The 22,842-nt window shown below is 43.0% G+C and overlaps 1 protein-coding gene across 1 annotated transcript in view; it reads left to right on the forward strand.

The window, feature by feature from the left end:
• The window catches only part of SAXO1 (stabilizer of axonemal microtubules 1), a 110,560-nt gene extending 87,930 nt beyond the window's left edge, over positions 1–22,630 (forward strand). The window contains exons 3-4 of the mRNA XM_025279017.3: positions 8,547–8,749; positions 21,237–22,630. Coding sequence (XP_025134802.3) covers positions 8,547–8,749; positions 21,237–22,240 — 1,207 coding nt within the window. The 3' untranslated portion in view covers positions 22,241–22,630. The remainder of the gene's footprint in view (positions 1–8,546; positions 8,750–21,236) is intronic.
• The last annotated feature ends 212 nt before the right edge of the window (positions 22,631–22,842 follow it).

Below are 22,842 nucleotides of genomic sequence, written 5' to 3' on the forward strand. Positions count from 1 at the left end.
ATTATGTACTTCCTGTTCAAATATGTATTTCTTTACTCAGAGTTATCCCAATGGGCACACACTTTCTCACCTCTGTAGACAAAAGATATACCCATTTGAATGCAAAGTTCCAAAGAATAGCAAGGAGAGATAAGACAGCCTTTCTCAGTGATCAGCTCAAAGAAATAGAAGAAAATAATAGAATGGGAAAGACTAGAGATCTCTTCAAGAAAATTAGAGATACCAGGGGAACATTTTATGAAAGATGGGCACAAACAAGGACAGAAATGGTATGGACCTAACAGAAGCAGAAGATATTAAGAAGAGGTGGCAAGAATACACAGAAGAACTATGCAAAAAAGATCTTTATGACCCAGATAACCACGATGGTGTGATCACTCACCTAGAGCCAGGCATCCTGGAATCTGAAGTCAAGCGGGTCTTAGGAAGCACCACTATGAACAAAGCTAGGGGAGGTGATGGAATTCCAGTTGCACTATTTCAAATCCTGAAAAATGATGCTGTTAAAGTGCTGCTCTCAGTATGTCAGCAAATTTGGAAAACTCAGCAGTGGCCACAGGACTGGAAAAGGTCAGTTTTCATTCCAATCCCAAAGAAGGGCAATGCCAAAGAATGCTCAAACTACTGCACAATTGCACTCATGTCACACGCTAGTAAAGTAATGCTCAAAATTCTCCAAGCTAGGCTGCAGCAATACGTGAACTGTGAACGTCCAGATGTTCAAGCTGGTTTTAGAAAAGGCAGAGGAACCAGAGATCAAATTGCCAACATCCGCTGGATCATCAAAAAAGCAAGAGAGTTCCAGAAATGCATCTATTTCTGCTTTATTGACTATGCCAAAGCCTTTGACTATGTGGGTCACAATAAACTGTGGAAAATTCTGAAAGAGATGGGCATACCAGACCACCTGACCTGCCTCTTGAGAAACCTGTATGCAGGTCAGGAAGCAACAGTTAGAACTGGACATGGAACAACAGACTGGTTCCAAATAGGAAAAGGAGTACGTCAAGGCTGTATATTGTCACCCTGCTTATTTAACTTATATGCAGAGTACATCATGAGAAATGCTGCGCTGGAGGAAGCACAAGCTGGAATCAAGATTGCTGAGAGAAATATCAATAACCTCAGATATGCAGATGACACCTCCCTTATGGCAGAAAGTGAAGAGGAACTAAAAAGCCTCTTGATGAAAGTGAAAGAGGACAGTGAAAAAGTTGGCTTAAAGCTCAACATTCAGCAAACGAAGATCATGGCCTCTGGTCCCATCACTTCATGGGAAATAGATGGGGACACAGTGGAAACAGTGTCAGACTTTATTTTTCTGGGCTCCAGAATCACTGCAGATGTTGATTGCAGCCATGAAATTAAAAGACGCTTACTCCTTGAAAGAAAAATTATGACCGACCTAGACAGCATATTAAAAAGCAGAGACATTACTTTGCCAACAAAGGTCCATCTAGTCAAGGCTATGGTTTTTCCAGTGGTCATGTGTGGATGTGAGAGTTGGACTGTGAAGAAAGCTGAGTGCTGAAGAATTGATGCTTTTGAACTGTGGTGTTGAAGAAGACTCTTGAGAGTCCCTTGGACTGCAAGGAGATCCAACCAGTCCATTCTGAAGGAGATCAGCCCTGGGATTTCTTTGGAAGGATGGATGCTGAAGCTGAAACTCTAGTACTTTGGCCACCTCATGCAAAGAGTTGACTGGTTGGAAAAGACTCTGATGCTGGGAGGGATTGGGGGCAGGAGGAGAAGGGGACGACAGAGGATGAGATGGCTGGATGGCATCACTGACTCGATGGATATGAGTCTGAGTGAACCCCGGGAGTTTGTGATGGACAGGGAGGCCTGGCGTGCTGCGATTCATGGGGTCACAAAAAGTCGGACACGACAGAGCAACTGAACTGAGCTGAACTGATGGTCTTCCCAGTAGTCACACATGGTTGTGTGAGGCAATAAAGAATCTGCCTGGTAATGCAGGAGACATGGATTTGATCCCTGATTGGAGCAAACCTCACATGCCTCAGAACATAACCTGCAGTTATGTTGTGGTTAGTGATAGGTTTCAGTAAATGTTCTGAACATAAAAACATAATGAGGAAACATATAATTTTAATTCAATTCACTCTAAAGCCACAGTAAATATTTTTGGTTGGAGGATAAATGAATTAAACTTTAAGCTTCTTTCCTCTCTTCAAAGGTAGATCACTGCCCCCCTCCCCAAGATCACTTGTCTTGGTTATAACTAATCAGTAAATTCAATCCATAGATATTCTTTCACAAACTAACTTGAATTTTGCGTTGGGGTTGCTAAAAATTGGACAGGATTTAGCAACTAACCAACAATGATAACTTTCTAGAGGAGAGACGTGGAGTGGACTGCAGTGAGGATTGTTTATTGTTTTTCTTTGAAAATGGGGAAGACTGAAGCATGTTTAAATACTGACAGAAAGCAGCCAGTAAGAGGAAAAGGTGGAACCACTGATCCTTGAGAAAGAGGGAGGAGATTAGGGCGGGGTGAAAGGATTGCCTTTGGGCCAAGAGGAGGAGCTTTGTTTTTTCCCCTGAATTGAAGTGTAGTTGATGTATGCTATTATATAGGTTAGAAGTGTACAATGTAGTGATTCACAACTTTAAAAAAAAAATTCTCTGTTTGTTTGGCTGCAGTGTCTTCATTGGTGGCATGGGCTTTTCCCTAGTTGTGAGCGGGGTCTGCTCTCTGGTGTGGTGTGCGGCCTTCTTGTTGCAGTGGCTTCTCTGGTTGCAGAGCTCAGGCTCGAGAGTGCGGGCCCAGCAGCCGTGGCACACGGGCTCAGCTGCTCTGAGGCATGTGAGGTCCTCCAGGACCAGGGACAGAACCTGTGTCCCCTGCATCGCAAGGCAGATTCTTAGCCACTGGACCACCAGGGAAGCGTGATCCACAACTTTTAAAGCTTATAGTTCATTATAGCTATTGTAAAATATTAGCTTTACTGTAGTGTACAGTATATCCTTGTAGATTTCTATGCATAATAGTTTATGCCTCTTAATCCCCTACTTTTTATTTATAATGTCATCCTCTACTTTTTATTTATATTGCCCCTCCCTCTTTCTCACCACTGGTAACCATTGGTTTGAGTCTGCTTCTCTTTTGTTATGTTCACTAGTTTGTTGTATTTTTTAGATTCGACATGTAAGTGATATCACACAGTATTTCTCTTTTTCTGTTTTCTTTTAGAATAATAGCCTCCAAGTCTGTCCATGTTATTGCAAATGGCAAAACTTTATTCTTTTTTATGTCTGAGTAGTATTCCATTGTGTGTGTGTGTGTGTGTGTGTGTGTATGTATCAGAAGAGGTGTGGTGTACACCCACCACACAGTTCCTGTTCATTAGTTAGTGAACACTTCGGTTGCTTCCGTATCTTGCCAGTTGTTTAAGTAGTGCTGCAATGACCCTAGAAGAGCATGTATCAGTTTGAATTAGGGTTTTTGTTTCTTTCAGATATATACCCTGGAGTGGAATTTCTGGGTCATATGGTCGTTCTGTTTTTAGCTTTTTGAGAAGCCTACATACTGTTTTCCACAATGGCTGCACCAATTTACATTCCTACCAACAGTGTACGAGAGCTCGCTTTATTCTACTTCCTCTCCGACATTTGTTATTTGTGTTCATTTTGATAATAGTCATTCTGGCAGGTCTGACGTGATATCTCATTGTGGTTTTTATTTGTGTTTTCCTGATCATTAGCAATGTTGAGCATATTTCTCTGTGCCTGTTGGCCATCTGCATGTCTTCTTTGGAAAACTGTTGACTGTTCAGCTCTTCTGTTTTATAATCAATTTTTTGTTCTGTTGTATGAGCTGTTTATATATGTTGGATATTAACCCCTTACTGCTCATATCATTTGCAAATATTTTCCCCCATATTGTAGGTTGTCTTTTCATTTCATTGAACTGTATAAAAGCTTTCAACTTTAATTAGGTCCCATTTGTTTATTTCTGTTTTTATTTCCTTTGCTTTAGGAGAGATTGAAAACAGATTGAAAAAAAACTATTGGTATGATTTATGTCAGAGTACTGTTTTCTTCTAGGATGTTACGGTTTCTGGTCTTACATTTAGGTCTTTAATCCACTTTGAGTTTATTTTTGTATGTATTGTTGGAGAATGTTCTAACTTCATTCTTTTACATGTGTGTGTCCAGTTTTCCCAGTACCACTTACTGAAGAGACTGTCTTTTCTTCATTGTATATATCCTGGGTTCCTTTGTTGTAGATTAATTGATCATAAGTGCATGGGTTAATTCTGGGCAGGAGCTCTTAAAATTATTTCTGCTTATTAATATGATCAACTGTTTGGGTATATTAACAAATTCTGAAGTTTTCACGGCTAAACATTAAAAATAGGGACTTCCTGGTGGTCCAGTGGTTAAGACTCCACTTTTCCAATGTAGGGGCTACAGGTTTGATCCCTGGTTGGGATCCCACATGAAAATTGGGATGGCCAGATTAAAAAAAAAATTCTCTAGCATGCCAGGGTTATACAAATATTAAGCATTTTTTAAAAATTAAAAAGAGATTGAACAAAGTATTGTGTAGCCCCTTTATCATAATGAAAATATCCTTTTCCCTCTTCCAGGCTCATGACCCTGGTTAGCTGTTACGTTATAGTTTCTTCCTCTTGCCAGACTCGTGTCAAATGCCTTCCTTTAACTTTGCCTAATGATGGGAAGTCAAATCGTTTTGGCTTCCCAGCAGGTTCTCTTTAACCTTTACTTAACTCAGAGTTTAACTCAGGGCTTTCCATACTAGATAACTTTTATGACTGTGCAGCTAAAAGAAACTTAACATCTTTGACCATTTTTTTTCTTGGTTCAGAGTCAAAATGGGCACAGGAGCTAGGAAATGTACCCCAGGAAGAGAAGGGAGTATTATTTAAAAAAAAAAACACAACCTACTAAATTTGAGCAATTTCTGGGAAGGATAAAATATTTTTCTTTTACGTAAACTTAAAGGCTGTAAGATTATGAGAGGTTGGGGACCTGCAGTTATGTTGCGGTTAACGATAGATTTCAGTAAATGTTCTGAACATAAAAACATAATGAGGAAACATATAAATTCTGATTCAATTCATTCTTAAGCCATGATAAATAATTTTGGGTGGAGGATAAATGAATTAAAGTTTAAACTACTTTCCTCTCTTCAGAGGTAGATCACTGCTCCCCTCCCCAAAATCATTTGTCGTGGTTATAACTGATCAGTAAATTCAATCCATTGATAATGTTTCATAAACTGTCTTGAATTTTGTGTTGGAGAGGAAGATTCAGTTAACAATTTCGTTCCTCGAACATGGTAAATGAGGATTTTGCCACATCACCTTTTGCTATTGAGAAACCAACTTCAGGAAAAGTCCATGAATTGGTGAGGTTAGCTGTAGGCAGTCAGCTGTGCTTTTCTGTTTAAAAATTTATTTTTGGCTGTGTTGGGTCTTCATTGCCATGCACAGGGCTTTCTCTTGTTGCAGAGCACGGGCTCTAGCAAGCAAGGCTTCAGTTAGTCGTGGTGCATGGGCTTAGCTGCTGAGGCGTGTGGAATCTTCCTGGACCAGGGATTGAACTGTACTCTCTGTGTTGTCAGGTGGATTCTTATCCACTGCGCCACCAGGGAAGTCCTGTTTGTTTGTTTTTTTTTCCCTTGTAGCAGCAGGAAATGGGGGCATTAAGTACATTTTAGTTATCATAGAGCCTGGCAGCCCTTGTAGGAAGGTTTTCACAGCAGAAGTAACAGCAGAAGAGAATGTCTCGTGTTTGGTGTGCAGGTTCCAGGGTGCGACAGGCCCATGTCAGGAAGGCACCCCTGGCTGCTCTGGGCTTGGGAGGGCTCTGCGGGGCAGCGTGGGCGTTCAGCTTTGTTCCTCATCACCTGCCGCCTGGTATCTTCTGGTACACGTTCTTGGAAGCGAACAGGGCTGAACTCTTGGGTAGCCATCAGTGAACACAGGTTTGTATGGAGCTGTAAGGTCTCAGGCTGCCTCCAACCCCACTCCAGCCCTCTGGGGAGTGAGGAGAGCCACCTCCCCTTGGGAGCCCTCCTCGAGAACACAAACTTTCTGATGAAAGCCACTTTATAGTTAACTGCTTATCAGCCAGTGTTTTCTGGGCCTTCCCATTTCTCTTGGCAGCCTAGGGGCCTGACTGTCCTAGTTCCCTGCTGCAGCTGGTTTAGCTTTGAACAGATATCAGTGTGAGGCACTTGCACGCTTAGAAGAGTAGGAGCGGGGAGCTGATCCCTGGGTTCTTATTCAGCCCATTCCCTCCATAAACCCTGACTTACACTGTCAGCTGTCAGCTGCCTCAGGTCTTTGGGCTTCCTCTTGCTATTTGCCAACACAGGGCCCCTGGGGACAGAGCCCAGGCTGCAGGCCCGGTAACTGCTGCTGAGATGTATTTTTAAACCTACCCAGAGGGTGTTACAGGGAGTTCAACTGAAGCATCTCCTGTTTCCCCTTTGGAGCCCTAGGGAAACTAATTCTCCGGCTTCCTAACTCCTTCCTCCCCTCCCACCAAGCACTTTCAGTCCCTGGTTTGGGTTTATTGACAACCATATATATAATTCATGCAAGACAGGTTACAGTGGAGCGTGTTGCCTCTGCTAGTCAAGCATGGCTCAGTAACACTGCTCCAGATTTCGGCGGGGAAGTAGGTTTTTACTGGTGTTTGGGCCCAATGTCTTCCTGTCCGGAAGCCTTCCCCTTCCCTTGGTGAAGTCGTTTTGGAAGTGCCATTAGGGAAAAGCCACCTTCCCCCTGTCCAGTTGGATAAATGAGTTTCAGGCAAGAACAGCCTGTTGTGTGAAGCAGAAGTTCTCGGAGGAAGAGGGGAATGTATGCTGAAGCGTTTGCCCTGGGCAGCTGGTGGGCAGTGGGCGCCCAGGCTGAGCCAGGGTACTTCGTGCTGGTGGTGCTGCTGCGGTGTCTTGGTCTTTGCAGAACTGTGAGGTGCTTTGGGAAGAGAGTGTACAGTAGAGTGTCATGCTTTTTCTTTTCTCTTTTTTAAGTTGGGAGTATAAATTGCTTTACAGTGTTGTATTTAGTTTCTGCTGTACAACAGAGTGAATCAACTATATGTGTACATTTATCGCCTCCTTCTCGAGCTTCTGTTCCCACCCCTCTACATCATCACAGAGCATCGAGCTGAGCTCATTGCGGTTACACACCCAGCTTCTCACTAGCTATCTGTTTTACACGTGGGCTCCCCTGGTGGCTCAAAAGATAAAGAATCTGCCTGCAATGTAGGAGACCCAGGTTCAATCCCTGGGTTGGGAAGATCCCCTGGAGAAGGGAATGGCACCCACTTTAGTATTCTTGCCTGGGAAATTCCATAGACAGAGGAGCCTGGCAGGCTATAGTTCACAGGATCACAAAGAGTCGAACATGACTGAGAGACTTACACACACACACACACACACACACACACAATATATAGGTCAGTGGCACTCTCCCAGTTCTTGCCCCCCTCCGCTTCCCTCTGAGAGACTTACACACACACACACACACACACACACACACACAATATAGGTCAGTGGCACTCTCCCAGTTCTTGCCCCCCTCCGCTTCCCTCTCTGCCCTGTGTCTGTTTTCTAAGTTGGCGACTTTATTCCTGCCCTGCAAATAGGTTCATCTGTACCATTTTTCTAGATTCCATATATATACATTTGTATGTGATACTTGTTTTTCATAGAATGTCTTGATTTTTCTATTCCATTGTTTCCATATACCCTGAAATAATGGGAGTGCTGATGCTAGAGAGCTGAGAAGTGAAAGGTTCATTGTCTGCATTTATTGGTCTTTTCTTCTTGGTTTTCTATGAGGTTAAGTAGAGGAAGAAGATAAATATTAGCATGAGCTATTGGGAGCATAGAGAAGGAGGTGGTGGGACCTGAAAAATAGAAGTCAGCTCCACAATGAACAGGTTGGGGGAGGAAGGTGGAGACAGCAGGCGCAGGAGAGACCTTCTCAGTGGTCCTGGGTGGCTGCAGTGGGATGGGGGTGGGGAATGAGGGGGAAAGGGACGGGGGTGCAGCCAGGGAGGAAGGCCAAGGCAGGTCCAGGAAGGTTTGCATCCAGTGCTAGAAAGTTGGGCTTTATCTGGAAGATTTTTAAGCCCGGGAGTGAAAGGGTAAGATTTTGGGTTTATACAAGTTGATTTTGGCTCTCTAGGATAGAAGAGTGGCAGGTGGTGGGAATAATGCAGGAAGCCCAGGTTATAGGTAATAACATGACCCACCTGGGAAATGGTCAGGGTCTGAACTGAGGAGAAAAGAGGAACCGATGAGCTGCAGGGTGGAGGTAAGGAGCACGCACTTGGTGAATGGCTGGCCCTTGATGGTGTATAACCTGAGTGAGAAGCGAATGGCAATGTCTTTGTCAAAAGTGGGAAACAGGGGGCAGAGCAGTGAAGGCAGAGAGGAGAGGATGGCTTCTCAGCAAGCGCCTGTAGAATTGGGTTGAATGGAAACCATGAGCCTTATTCCGAGGCAAGGGCTCCCAAGGCGTGTGCTTATTTTCCTACAGGAGAGACTTTGGGCCTCACAAAGTGTTACCAGTGAAGATCCACCAGCCCAACCCATTCGTCCCAAGTGAAGAGAACATGGATCTGCAGACCACGTATAAACAAGATTACAACCCTTACCCCCTCTGCCGAGTGGATCCCTTCAAACCTCGGGACAGTAAATACCCTTGTGGGGACAAGATGGAGAGTCTGCCTACTTACAAAGGTGGGAGAGGGCTGGAGGGGTGGGGTTGGGGAGGATGGGCTGAGCCTCGGTGCTGACTGGGAAATGGGTTTTATGCACACACGCCCTCAGTGCACGGGCTGGGCAGTCTTTTCTGTGGCCAAATCTGGCCTTCAGCCTGTTTCTGTGCAGCTGGAGAGGTAAGGATGGTTTTTAAAGTTTTGAATGATTAAAAAAAAAATGAGAAAGCCTATTACTTTAGGACATGTGAATATTAAATGAAATTCAGAGTTCAGCATCATAAGTATGTTTTGTTGGAACACAGCCACTCCCATTGGGTTTCTATATTATCTATGGCTAAGTCTGTGTTCGGCAGCAGAGTTGAATAGCTGTGGTAGAAATCATATGGCATGCAAGGCCTAAGACATTTAATATCTGGCCTCCTACAGAAAATATGTGCCAGTGCCTGCCTCAGCTTGCCATTCCCATCCCGTATTGGGCAAGCAGTTCAAGTTTAAGCCAAGTTGGGTTTCACCACTGATTGATTGATTCACTTGTTAAAAAATTATGGAAATGTAACATACAGAAAAATGTGCAAATATATGATAGAGACTAGTGAATTTGTAAAATTGTATTATTTTTTAATGGGCTGAGTACCTCCCCCTGAATAATACATCAATCCTTTTAATCTTTAAAAAAATTTTTATTTTATATTGGAGTACAGTTGATTAACAATGTTGTATTAGTTTCAGGTGTACAGAAAAGTGATTCAGTTATATGTATACTTATATCTATTCTTTTTCCATTTTTTTCCCATTTAGGCATTATAAAATATTGAGTAGAGTTCCTTGTGCTGTATTTGCTATAGGTAAAATAGATAGCCAGCAAGGACCTGTTCATCTTTAATTCCTATTGGACTGCAAAAGTTTTAGGAAAGTTCTAGAGGAAAGTGAGAATCCCTTGGTGAATTGCCAGATAGCTGACAGTACAAAGGCAAATTAGACCAATGAATTTTGAGTGAATACACATGGGAACAGGATGCAGATTGAAATGTACAGCATCGATACTCCCTTCTAGTTAGCATCCCCACCCAGAAGAGGACCACTGTGCTGACTCTGAACTTCGTAAATTAGTTTTGCTAGTTTCCTCCTTTATTGGGCATTTTCTGCATTCCAGGCATGGTATTAGGACCCATGAGGGAAGCATAATGACCTGCCCTTGACTTTGTAGTCTGGTAGGAGAGACAGGATATCGAGTGGTGTGTGTAGCAGATAGCAGTCATTCACCCTATGGAGCACGAGCCACAGGACTGACGCCATGGGGATGGATGGAGGCCAGGTTTGTGATCAGTAACTGTGCTGCTTATGATGTACATGGTCGCCCTAAGAATACGCACAAAACTGTCCCTGTCACATGTCTGTGATGTCTGCATGCCTGTGGTGATAGTGGCATTTTAAAAATCTGGCTGCATCATGCAGCACATGGGATCTTAGTTCCCTGTGAAAGTTGCTCCGTCGTGTCTGACTCTGCAACTCCATGGACTGTACAGTCCATGGAATTCTCCAGGCCAGAATACTGGAGTTGGGTAGACTTTCCCTTCTCCAGGGGATCGTCCCTGGAGATTGAACCCTGGTCTCCCACATTGCAGGCAGGTTATCTACCAGCTGATCCACAAGGCAAGCCTAAGAAAACTGGAGTGGGTAGCCTATCCCTTCTCCAGTGAATCTTCCCAACCCAGGAATCAAACTGGGGTCTCCTGCATTGTAGGTGGATTCTTTACCAACTGTGCTATCAGGGAAGCCCCTTAGTTCCCTAACCAGTGATCTAACCCGCAGCTCTGCATTGGAAGCATGGAGTCTTAACCATTGGACCACCAGGGAAGTCCCTAGTAGTGGCTTAGTCAAGCTTAACACTTGGCCATGGGGAGGTGGAGAGGCTGGAGGGGATGTAAGAATCTTCCTGAAGCCCTTCCAGGAGCTGTTAATCTATCATTCTGGAAGATTCTAAATGTGGCTGAGTATCTCTGCTTTTGCTTTTATTTTGTCCTTTTACTTTCTTTAGTGTCACCTATTATCTTTTACTCTTCCATAGCCACTTCCTGCCAAGCCACATTCTGGACATTGTCAAATCCCCAAACAGCTCCACCTTCGTGCCCTCCACCATCCAGTCCTTTTGGCTCTTGTATTTACCCCCCCTGTTGACAGTCCTTGGCCTCATTGGGACCTCCAGCCCACTGATGCCTCAACCTTCCTTATCATCATCAGCCCCTCCTGTGTCTGTTCCCATGCAGCTTATTCCACGTTGTATCACTGCAGCCCCTCTCTTCTTCTGTCCTTCTGTTGCATCCTCCTGGTAACAACCAAACCCTGCCTTCTCCATGTGTACTGCTGGACGCCTAGCTGCGCGTCTCTCCAACCTTATCATCTCATCTCTGTTGGCCACAGAAAGCAAGCAGAGAGATCTTTTGAATATAGAAATCTCACCTGACCTCTTCTCTACCTAAAACTCTTCAAATAATCACTCCAGTTCTTAGGATAAACTCCCACACCTTTGCCCACTCCTCTGCTGCCTTGAAGATTTGCTCCTCCTCCCTGAGCCCCTCTGCTCTGGCCACAGGAGCTGCTTTCAGTTGCTTTGCTCCACTTCTTTTCTGTCTCAGGGCATGTTGCACTGCCCTTCCCTCTTTAGAGAGCCACCCTCCCATCCCCTCTCCAGTGCTCATCCTTCTGCAAAGGGCAGAAGCATCACACCTTCCGAAGGTGCCCCAGACCTTCCCCCATGCCAGACCAGACACATCCTGTAAGGTGCTTGAAGGCTGACTTGTCCTACCTTGTTTCGTAATTCATTTTGTAATCTAGTTTAACGTTTGTCTCTTTGGCTAGATTGCAGGCTCTAAGAGAGCAGGGGTCTGCCTTTTTCTTTGTCTGTTACCCTCAACAAGGCAGGCACCATAGCAGATGTTGTATTAAGGAGTCAGCCCAATGAGGCACGTTGTGGGGTGGCACTTTGGCCTCTGCAGGGCTTCTCTGTTTCCCTTTTCATCCCAGTGTTTATAGCAGGGCAAAAAATGGACACTGAGCAGGCAGGAAAAAAACAGAGCCCAAGTGAGCTCTTCCCTTTGATGGGTGAGGAGGCAGGGCTTCTGGTAGGGCTCATCTGACTGCATCCTCTCCTCTCTACATCCTCCCTGTGGGCTTCCTGGATTTTCAAGTCTTGACAGAGTCAGAGGCTCCTCAGAGCAGCTGTCTGCTCAGCTCAGCTTCCCCTCTCCACCTTGCCCTGGGTGCAAGGAGAGATCTAGGGCTGAGAAATACTCCCTGCTTTCCTTAGTGGTTGACAAGGATGGAGTATCCCAGTGGTATTATTTAAAAGGACATCTCCCTCCACTCCTCCCACAAAATAATCCCCCCTCAAAATCAACACACAGAAAGAAATATCTAATCTTCCATATTCTTCCCCTTCTCCAAACATTTACATCTCAAATTACCCTCTGCAAACCAGAGAATAGTATTCTAGTGCTAAAACTGAGTCATGGCTGACTTTGCCTTACTGAGAAAGTTAGTATTGAGAAAACCCTATTTTATTTTTTTTTTAAAGCAGTTAATAGGTACCAGAAATTTGTCTGCTGACACAGACTTAAATTTATTTTTAAAATTGAAGTACGGTTGATTTACACTGTTGTATTAGTTTCTTCTGTACAGCAAAGTGAATCAGTTATATATCGACTCCACTCTTTTTTAGATTCTTTTCCCATATAAGCCATTACAGAGTATTGAGTAGAGTTCCCTGTGCTATAAAGTAGGTCCTTCTTTGTTATCTATTTTATATATAATAGTGTGTATATGTCAATCCCAATATTCCAGTTTATTCCTTCCCTCTGTCCCCCTGGTAACAGTTTATTTTCTCCATTTGTAATTCTATTTCTATTTTATAGATAAGTTTATTTGTATGCTTTTATTTAGATTCCACATATAAGTGATATCATATTGTCTTTGTCTGAGTTTCTTCACTTAGTGTGATAATCTCTAGGTCCATCCATGTTGCTGCAATTGGCAGGATTTTGTTCTTTTTTATGGCTGAGTAATGCTCCATTGTATACATGTACCACATCTTCTTTATCCACTCCTCTGTTGATGGATGTTTAGGTTGCTTCCATGACCTGGTTGTTGTAAATTGTGTTGCAATGAACATTGAGGGTGCATGTATCTTTTCAAATTGTTTTTTTTTTTTTTTTCCAGATATATGCCCAGTAGTGGGATTGCTGGATCAAATGGCAACTCTTGTTTTTCATTTTTTTCCCCCAAAAGATATGTTCTCATTCTTTTTTAAAAAATAATTTTATTTATTTATTTAGGACTGTTCTGGGTCTTCTTTGCTGTGCAGGCTTTTGTCTAGTTCCAGCAAGTAGGGGCTGCTCTCCAGTTGAGTGTGAGGGCTTCTAATTGCAGTGGCTTGTCTTGCTGTGGAACATGGGCTCTGGGGCACGTGGGCTTCAGGGGTTGCAGCTCTCAGGCTCGAGAGCACAGGCTCAGTAATTTTGGCACACAGTCTCAATTGCTCAGAGGCATGTGGGATCGTCCCAGATCAGGGATCGAACCCATGTCTCTTGCATTGGCCGGTGGCTTCTTTACCACTGAGCCTCCAGGGAAGCCCTGTTTTTAGTTTTTTAAGGAACCTCCATACTGTTCTTCATAGTGGCTGCACCAACTTACATTCCTACCAAAAGTGTACTTACACAGACTGAAGGAAGTGGCAACAGGACTGTTCTGAACCAGGCATGCTTAGACCTTCTGGGTTTATTCTGGCTACATATGTACCTGAGGGTAGGTTTCATGGTTCTCCTCTGAAATTCAGGTTTAAAATCAATTCAGTTTGTAGTCAAAGAAAACATCTGTCATTCGGTGTCAGTTGTAACCTATGTGTAACCTAGTTTTTTGAATAATACTTACCATATCATATAATTTCAGTGGTTAATTTTTTCCATTACTCCTCTAGGATATAGTGGCTTCCAAAACTTGGCCTTAAATGCCAAACATTTATTTTCCGCTTTTAGCACAGGGGATGCTGCGGTGAAGATGTGTTTAGTGAGGTAATAAATGAACGAATAGTTCTAGGTCTCTATTTACAAGGGCTCCTGGTGACATAGTTGGCATTACAGTCGCACATATCCCCACCAGGTCTGTTACTCGGTGGGGCCGGCCGAGGGCAGGAGTGAAGCTTGGGGAAGGCCCAGGACGTTTGCTCTTCGCCTCCTGCACAACCTCATGCATGTTTGAGGGGCCACATCCTTGCCTTATCTGTTGGCTTATCGCTCATGTGATGACTTGTTTCTCTTATGGAAATAGTGTTGCTTTAATAAGTCTTCTGTAGCAGTCTTTATGGTTTTGTGTATATACATTGATTCTCCTTCCAAAGGGAAGGTGGGGTAGAAACCAAAGATCAAGGTCATTAAATAGATGTATTTCAGTGGGTGCATCTATATTATGTCTATATGCTCTGCTTGCTATTGTTGCATAGGAAAAATATGCAAACTTTTCTCTAACTACTCTTATGGCCAGTGCCTTTACTGGCCTCCAGAAAACCACTAGTAAAATTTGCTCCAGCAGCATTTGGTTGTAATTTTGACATTTTCAAAACACTGTGCAATTGGAAAGATTGAGAGTGTAATTACTTGATGCTCAGCTTTAGGTTTAGCTTTTTTTTTTTTTTTTAGACACATTATTGAATGGAATCCCTTTTAAAGAGGTTCTTGCCAATTACACACATGACACCCTGGCCCTGAAGGGCTTTTACTGATGGCTTTTCAGGCATGTGAATGGTTTGTCATGTGGAATTCTGAGGTTTTTTTGTAATATACGCTGGGTGGAGGAAGTTGGGAGGTTGGATAATAATGTGGTTTCCACTGTATTGTTGGGTATCAGAAATCATATGAGGCAACTCTCAGTTTAGGAACCTGTTTTCTTAACACTTCATCCATCATGGGAGAGGGCCAGAAAACCCTGTCCTACCCACCCCCATGTACCTGGAGGCAGTGTGTAGGCGTCCACAGGTAGATACCCTCATTTCAGTGAGGCTTGAAGTCTGAGGGGGAAACATGTGGTTTATATTCAGCAAGATGGTTCCCTCTAAGGCCCCCTAATGCTTTCAAGATGCTGATAGAGCCATTAATAGCTCTTGGAGAAAGATTAGATTTTCAATTAAAATGAAGCCAATTTAAAATAAATAGTTGGTAGTATTATTAGCCTGAAATAAGCTTAAGAGTGTGCCTGGGGGTGGGGATGTCAGGACTTACAGCGTGGCAGAGTGAGGAACTTGACAAATTCTCTCTCCCAAAAAGCAACAATAAAACTGCACAAAACAGTAAAAACCAACCATTTTAGGACTCTGGAACTCAACCAAAGGGGTACAATAAGTTGAGAACCATTTATTCAAGGAAAACTACTAAACCATGTTATGAACAGTGGGAGTGTGTGGTGTTTTATCCTGGGGCTGCTTCCATCACCCCTCCTCAAGTTCCATCTGTGTGGTAGTTCTGCTTGGGCAGGCTAGGCTGCGAAAACCAGCAACTTTGCTGCCAGTGAGGGCTGATTGGAGAAAAGTGCATACTCAGGCAATTCAGTAAAAACAATAGTGACATTAATGGCAAAAAAATTAGGTAAGACAGCTTCTGCGGTTAGTTTGAGGTTGCAGTACTACTTGAAACAAGCAACAGACCAGTAGATCAGTCAGAAATTTACCAAAGAGACTCAGAGACTGAGACAGACTCAGAGGTGGGCCTTGATAAGCTCATACATATTCCTGATGGTCTGGAAGACTGTGCATATGGGCAAGGCAGTGTGCAGGCTCAAGAGATCAGAGGAAGGGTCTAGTTATTTACTCATCTTTCGTGGCTGAATATGATGCCTGGTGCATATGCAGAGGAAATATGAGACCGCGTGGCAGAAAACAAAAGCTGGGAAAAAATTGCAAACTGTACAATCTTTGACCATATTCTCCAACTCACACACAGATTCATTAGCAAATGGTGAAAACCTTAGTGGCTTAAGGTGCCTAAGTATGTGTGCTTAGTCGTTCGTGTCCAAGTCTGTGATCTCATGGACTGTAGCCCACCAGGATCCTCTGTCCATGGGAATTCTCTAGGCAAGAATACCAGAGTGGGTTGCCATGCCCTCCTCCAGGGGATCTTTCCAACCTAGGGATTGAACTCAGGTCTCCCACATTGGAGGTGGATTCTTTACTGTCTGAGCCAGTAGGAAGAGGGTGCTTACGTATAACTTCTGGTTAATCAGAGGCTGATTACAAAACTATGCTGTGATAGAGGGTAGCTCTTAGGAATCTAGGCCTAAAAGTAAGATCAATTAAAAAGAAAAAACTGCCAGTACCATACTATAGTGATTACTGTAGCTTTGCAGTATAGTCTGCAGGCTTCCTAGGTGGCTCTACTGGTAAAGAACCCTCCTGCCAATGCAGGAGACATAAGAGACATGAGTTTGATCCCTGGGTTGGGAAGATGCCCTGGAGGAGGGCATGGCAACCCACTCTAGTATTCTTGCCTGGAAAATCCCATGGACAGAAAAGCCTACAGTCCATGGCATCACGAAGATTTGGATATGACTTAGAAACTAAGCAATGACCACAGTCTGAAGTCAGGGAGCCTGATTCCTCCAGCTCCATTTTTCCTTCTCAAGATTACTTTGGCTGTTTGGGGTCTTGTGTGTTTCCATACAAATTATAAAATTTTTTGTTCCAGCTCTGTGAAAAATACCACTGGTAATTTTGATAGGGATTGCATTGAATCTGTAAATTGCTTTGGGTAGTATAGTCACTTTTACAGGATTGATTTTTCCAGTCTAAGAACATGGTATATCATCTCTCCACCGTTTGTGTCATCTTTGGTTTCTCTCATCAGTGTCTTATAGTTTTCTGTATACAGCTCTTTTGTCTTAGGTAGGTTTATTCCTAGGTATTTGACTCTTTTTGTTGCAATGGTAAATGGGATTGTTTCCTTAACTTCTCTTTCTGATTTTTTTGTTGTTAGTGTATAAGTATGCAAGAGATTTCTGTGTATTAATTTTGTGTTTTGTGACTTTACTAAATTCTTTATTGAAATAGATCTAGTAGTTTTCTGGTGGCATCCTTAGGATTTTCTATGTATAGTATCATGTCATCTGCAAACAGAGTTTTACCTCTTCTTTTCCAGTTTGGATTCCCTTTATTTCTTTTTCTTTGATTGTTGTGGATAGAATTTTCAAAACTATGTTGAATAATAGTGGGCACCCTCATCTTGTTCCTGATGTTAAAGAAATGCTTTCAGTTTTTCAAAAATTGAAAATAATGTTTGCTGTAGGTTTGTTGTATCTGGCCTTTATTATATTGAGAATAGGTTCCCCCATGCCTACTCTCTGGAAAGTTTTTTTTTTAATCATAAACTGGTTTAATTTTGTTGAATTTTTTTTCTACATCGATTGAGATTATCATATGGTTTTTATCCTTTAGTTGTTAATGTGGTGTATCACATTGATTGGTTTTCATATACTGAAGTATCAGTATATGCATTGCATCCCTGGGATAAACCTCACTTGATCATGGTATATGATCCTTTTAATGTGTTATTGGATTCTGTTTGCTAGTATTTTGTTGAGGATTTTAGCATCTATGTTTATCAGTGATATTGGCCTGTAATTTCCTTTTTTGGTAATAACTTTGTCTGGTTTTGGTTATCTGGTTATCAGGGTGATGGTAGCCTTGTAGAATGAGAAATAATGTCAAAATAGGTAGTGAGAATCCATGTTTGTAGATTGAAGATTCAATGCAGTTTAAGGTGCAGTTCACCCAAATTTATTTATAGATTCAGTGCTATTCCTATCAAAATTTCAGCAGGTTTTTTGTTGTTGAAGAAGTTGGCATGGTATGACTCTAAATTTTATTTATGAAAATCAAACCAAAGTAGCTGAAAATTTGTCTTTTTCACAAATGGTGCTGAGATAATTTGATATCCACTTGTAGAAACATGAACTTAGACCTTACTTCACACCATACTAAAAATTTAACTCAAAAAGGATCAGAGATCTAAATGTAAGAGCTAAAAATTTAAATCTTTTAGACTAAGACATAGGGGAAAAAAGTAAATTCTATAAAAATTCAAAACCTCTGTGTGTTTTAAAAGATACTAGCGAGAACTAGGACTGGAAAAGGTCAGTTTTCATTCCAATCCCAAAGAAAGGCAATGCCAAAGAATGCTCAAACTACCGCACAATTGCATTCATCTCACATGCTAGTAAAGTAATGCTCAAAATTCTCCAAGCCAGGCTGCAGCAATACGTGAACCGTGAACTTCCTGATGTTCAAGCTGGTTTTAGAAAAGGCAAAGGAACCAGAGATCAAATTGCCAACATTCGCTGGATCATGGAAAAAGCAAGAGAGTTCCAGAAAAACATCTATTTCTGCTTTATTGACTATGCCAAAGCCTTTGACTGTGTGGATCACAATAAACTGTGGAAAATTCTGAAAGAGATGGGAATACCAGACCACCTGATCTGCCTCTTGAGAAACCTGTGTGCACGTCAGGAAGCAACAGTTAGAACTGGACATGGAACAACAGACTGGTTCCAAATAGGAAAAGGCCTACGTCAAGGCTGAATATTATCACCCTGTTTATTTAACTTATATGCAGAGTACATCATGAGAAACGCTGGACTGGAAGAAACACAAGCTGGAATCAAGATTGCCAGGAGAAATATCAATAACCTCAGATATGCAGATGATACCTCCCTTATGGCAGAAAGTGAAGAGGAACTAAAAAGTGTCTTGATAAAAGTGAAAGAGGAGAGTGAAAAAGTTGGCTTAAAGCTCAACATTCAGAAAACGAAGATCATGATATCCGGTCCCATCATTTCATGGGAAATAGATGGGGAAACGGTGGAAACAGTGCCTGACTTTATTTTTTTGGGCTCCAAAATCACTGCAGATGGTGACTGCAGCCATGAAATTAAAAGACGCTTACTCCTTGGAAGGAAAGTTATGACCAACCTAGATAGCATATTGAAAAGCAGAGAGATTACTTTGCCAACAAAGGTCCGTCTAGTCAAGGCTATGGTTTTTCCTGTGGTCATGTATGAATGTGAGAGTTGGACTGTGAAGAAGGCTGAGCGCCAAAGAATTGATGCTTTTGAACTGTGGTGTTGGAGAAGACTTGAGAGTCCCTTGGACTACAAGGAGATCCAACCAGTCCATTTTGAAGGAGATCAGCCCTGGGATTTCTTTGGAAGGAATGGTGCTGAAGCTGAAACTCCAGTACTTTGGCCACCTCATGCAAAGAGCTGACTCATTGGAAAAGACTCTGATGCTGGGAGGGATTGGGGGCAGGAGAAGAAGGGGATGACAGAGGATGAGATGGCTGGATGGCATCACTGACTCGATGGACGTGAATCTGAGTGAACTCCGGGAGTTTGTGATGGACAGGGAGGCCTGGTGTGCTGCGATTCATGGGGTCGCAAAGAGTCGGACACGACTGAGCGACTGAACTGAACTGAACTGAGTGAGAAAATGAAAAGGTAAGTGACAGACTGGGAAAAAATATTTATAAATCGCATATCTGGCATTGGACTTGTAGTCTAGAATACAAAAATAACTCACAACTCAAAAATAAAACAAACAACTGTGTGAAAAAATGGGCAAAAGATTTAGGTAGATATTTTACCAAAAAGCAAATGAATGGCTAACAAGCACATACACAGATACTCAAAAATTTTAATCATTAGGGCAATGTAAATTAAAATACAATGAGATACCACTAAACACCCACTATAGAATGCCTATAATTAAAAAACAAATCGTAATAACAAGTGTTGAAGATGTGGAGAAATGAGAACTTTCATACATTGCTTGGTAGGAATGTGAAGTGGCACACCCACTTTGGAAAAGTTGGCCGTATGTTGAAAAGTTAAACATAAATTAAACATATAGCCTAGCAATTTCGCTTCTTGGTATCGACCTAGGGAAAATGAAAAGATATATCCTCACAAACACTTGTCTATAAATGTTCCTAGCAGAAATTTTCATAATAATGAAATGATGAAAACAATCCAAATGCCCATCAAATGATGAATGGATAAACAAAATTTATTCTAGTACTATTCAACAATAGAAGGGAGTCAGCTGATGCATGCTGTTACAGGGATGAACCTCCTTTACATTATGCTTCATGGATGAAGCCAATACAAAACACAATATATTGTGCAATTCCATTTATAGAAAATGTCCAGAAAAGGCACATTCATAGTGACCAAGAGATGATTAATTATTGCCCAGGGATGAGAATGAAGATTGCAAATTGGCTTGATTAGATTTTTAGGGTGGTGATGGAAATGTTCTATAACTAGATTAAAAAAAATTTTTTTTTATTGAAGTATAGTTGATTTACAATGTTTTGTTAATTTATGTGGTACAGCAAGGGATTCAGCATAACTAGATTATGATTATAAGTTGTTGCACAACTGTGTAGAAATTATTAAATTATGTGTGTAAGATGGTGCATTTTATATTTATATTTATATATGTATAAATGGTGCATTTATATTTATACAAATTATACCTCAAGAAAGCTGTTTAAAAAAAGTGTGCCTGTGGACTCCACTGCTATTAGCTATATACCTCAAAGACTGCTTTTGTTCTCTTTGTAAAGTTGTAGGCAAGAGAATTCCCTGTGGATTCAGAGTTGGTTAGCCAACATAGTCCCCTTATTCCCCTGGAGTGCCGTATTTGATGTATGCAGAGTGTATGTGTGATGATAGGAACATAATGGTGATTGCCCCATGGATGACCAGGAGGCCTAGTAGGTCTGGCTGGTGGCCCAGCAGGGCTGGGTTGTGAATCCTTGGTATCACTGCTCTGCATGTACCTTCCCAGTCACTCTTTGCTGATTCACAGAGGGCACCTTCCCTTAGAGGAATGGAACTGTTCTTGGATGAGGGAAAACCAGTAGTTGGACTCCTCTGTTGGAATCCATTCCATGGGTCCACTCATGGCCGTGGACCCTCTACAGTCCCCACATGCAGCATTGTGGGTGTGATGAGACTCCTATAAAGTAGTCTCTTCTGCATGTGTGTGCGTGCTAAGTCACTTCAGTCATATCTGACTCTCTGTGATCCCATGGACTGTAGCCCACCAGGCTCCTCTGTCCGTGGGGATTCTCCAGGCATGAATACTGGAGTGGGCTGCCATGCCCTCCTCCAGGAGATCTTCCTGACCCATGGATCGAACCTGCATCTCTTACATCTTCTGCATTGGCAGGTGGGTTCTTTACCACTAGCACCACCTGGGAAGCCTTCTGCTGCACGATAATCTGCAAATACCACAAAGTTGAAACATCAAGCCCTTGGTTGAGGCGGTGGCAGGGATCTAGTCTGGTTTTCCTCTGTTTCCTGTAACATCTCCCTGAAGACTGGCTTGTGGCTTTGGGGCTTCTGGGAATACATGCAGGTTGAGTGATTGGATTTATGAATAATCACCACTTCTGCTTTATTTTCAGCCGACTATTTACCCTGGAACCAGCCAAGACGAGAGCTGCTTCGTCCACCTCACCACTACCGGCCAGCATCAACCAAGTTTGATAGTCGCACCACACAGCAGGACGACTATTCCATGAAGGGCCTGGTGAACACCAGGAGCTGTAAGCCTCCAGCTGTGCCCAAGCTCTGTAACATCCCCCTGGAGGATCTGACAAACTACAAGATGAGCTACGTGGCCCACCCCTTGGAGAAGCGCTTTGTGCATGAGTCAGAGAAGTTCAGACCCTGTGAAATCCCCTTTGAAAGCCTCACCACCCACAAAGAGTCATACCGGGGTCTGATGGGGGAGCCAGCCAAGAGCTTGAAACCTCCTGCCAGGCCTTATGGGCTCGACACGCCCTTCTCCAACACCACTGAATTTCGAGATAAGTACCAAGCCTGGCCAACGCCCCAGGTGTTCTCCAAACCTCCCGCCATGTATGTCCCTCCTGAAGAGAAGATGGACCTTTTGACAACAGTGCAGACCCACTACACGTACCCTAAGGGTGCCCCAGCTGAGTCCTGCCGGCCTGCGCTCTCGGTCAAGAAGTGTGGCCGCTTTGAAGGCTCCACCACGACCAAAGAGGACTACAAGCAGTGGGCCAGCACACGGACAGAGCCAGCCAAGCCCATCCCCCAGCTGAACCTTCCCACTGAGCCCTTGGACTGCCTGACCACCACACGAGCCCACTATGTGCCCCACCTGCCCACGATGACCAAAAGCTGCAAGCCCGTCTGGTCTGGGCCCCGAGGAAATATCCCTGTGGAGGGCCAGACCACATACACCATCAGCTTTACTCCTAAGGAAATGAGCAGGTGCCTGGCTTCATACCCTGAGCCTCCTGGCTACATCTTTGAGGAAATAGATGCTTTGGGGCACAGAATATACAGGCCCGTTTCTCAGACAGGCTCTCGGCGGAGCAGCCGTTTTTCTGTAGGTGATTCAGAAAATCCCAACCAGCAGGAGTTGACAGTGTCAGCCTGATTTTTAAAGGTTGTAATTTAGAAATTGCACAATACTTATAAAATCATATGGTTGAGCTATTCATTGGACCAAAAAAGAAAAAAAAAAAAGAATTCCCCAAAAATGAAAAAAATTCATCGTCGTTTCCTGGACAGTTGAAATAAAATGAGAACCACTTGACTCAAGGAAAATGACATTTAATCACTGGCTAATTAGTCCCCTAACCCTCCCTCTGCTGTCTCCCCGTCTTGGGCCTGTTACCTTGTGCTCATGGAATCAAAGCTGGTCTCTGAGGTTTCCTTCCCATCCAGATGTATTTTACTAGTTTAATCATTGTATAAATTGACATTATGATTGTCCCTTGCCAAGTATGAAGTGCCAAAGAATAAACTTCATTTTTGGGGGATTGAATCTGCAGGTCTGTGTGTTCATGCCACGTGCTGTCTACGCAGAGAGCAGGCCATGTTTCTTGCGACCTCTGGGGATATTTCAGCCTAACTCTCTTGTTGCCTCCTCATCCTGGTAGGGGTGCCTCAGGCCTGATCTGGAGTCTTGTTTTGGGGCCTCTCTGCCCAGGGCTGCTTCACAGGGCATCTTTCTACCTCTTTACATCACGACATACC

This window comes from Bubalus bubalis, chromosome 3 (genome assembly GCF_019923935.1).
Source record: "Bubalus bubalis isolate 160015118507 breed Murrah chromosome 3, NDDB_SH_1, whole genome shotgun sequence".
NCBI lineage: Eukaryota > Metazoa > Chordata > Mammalia > Artiodactyla > Bovidae > Bubalus > Bubalus bubalis.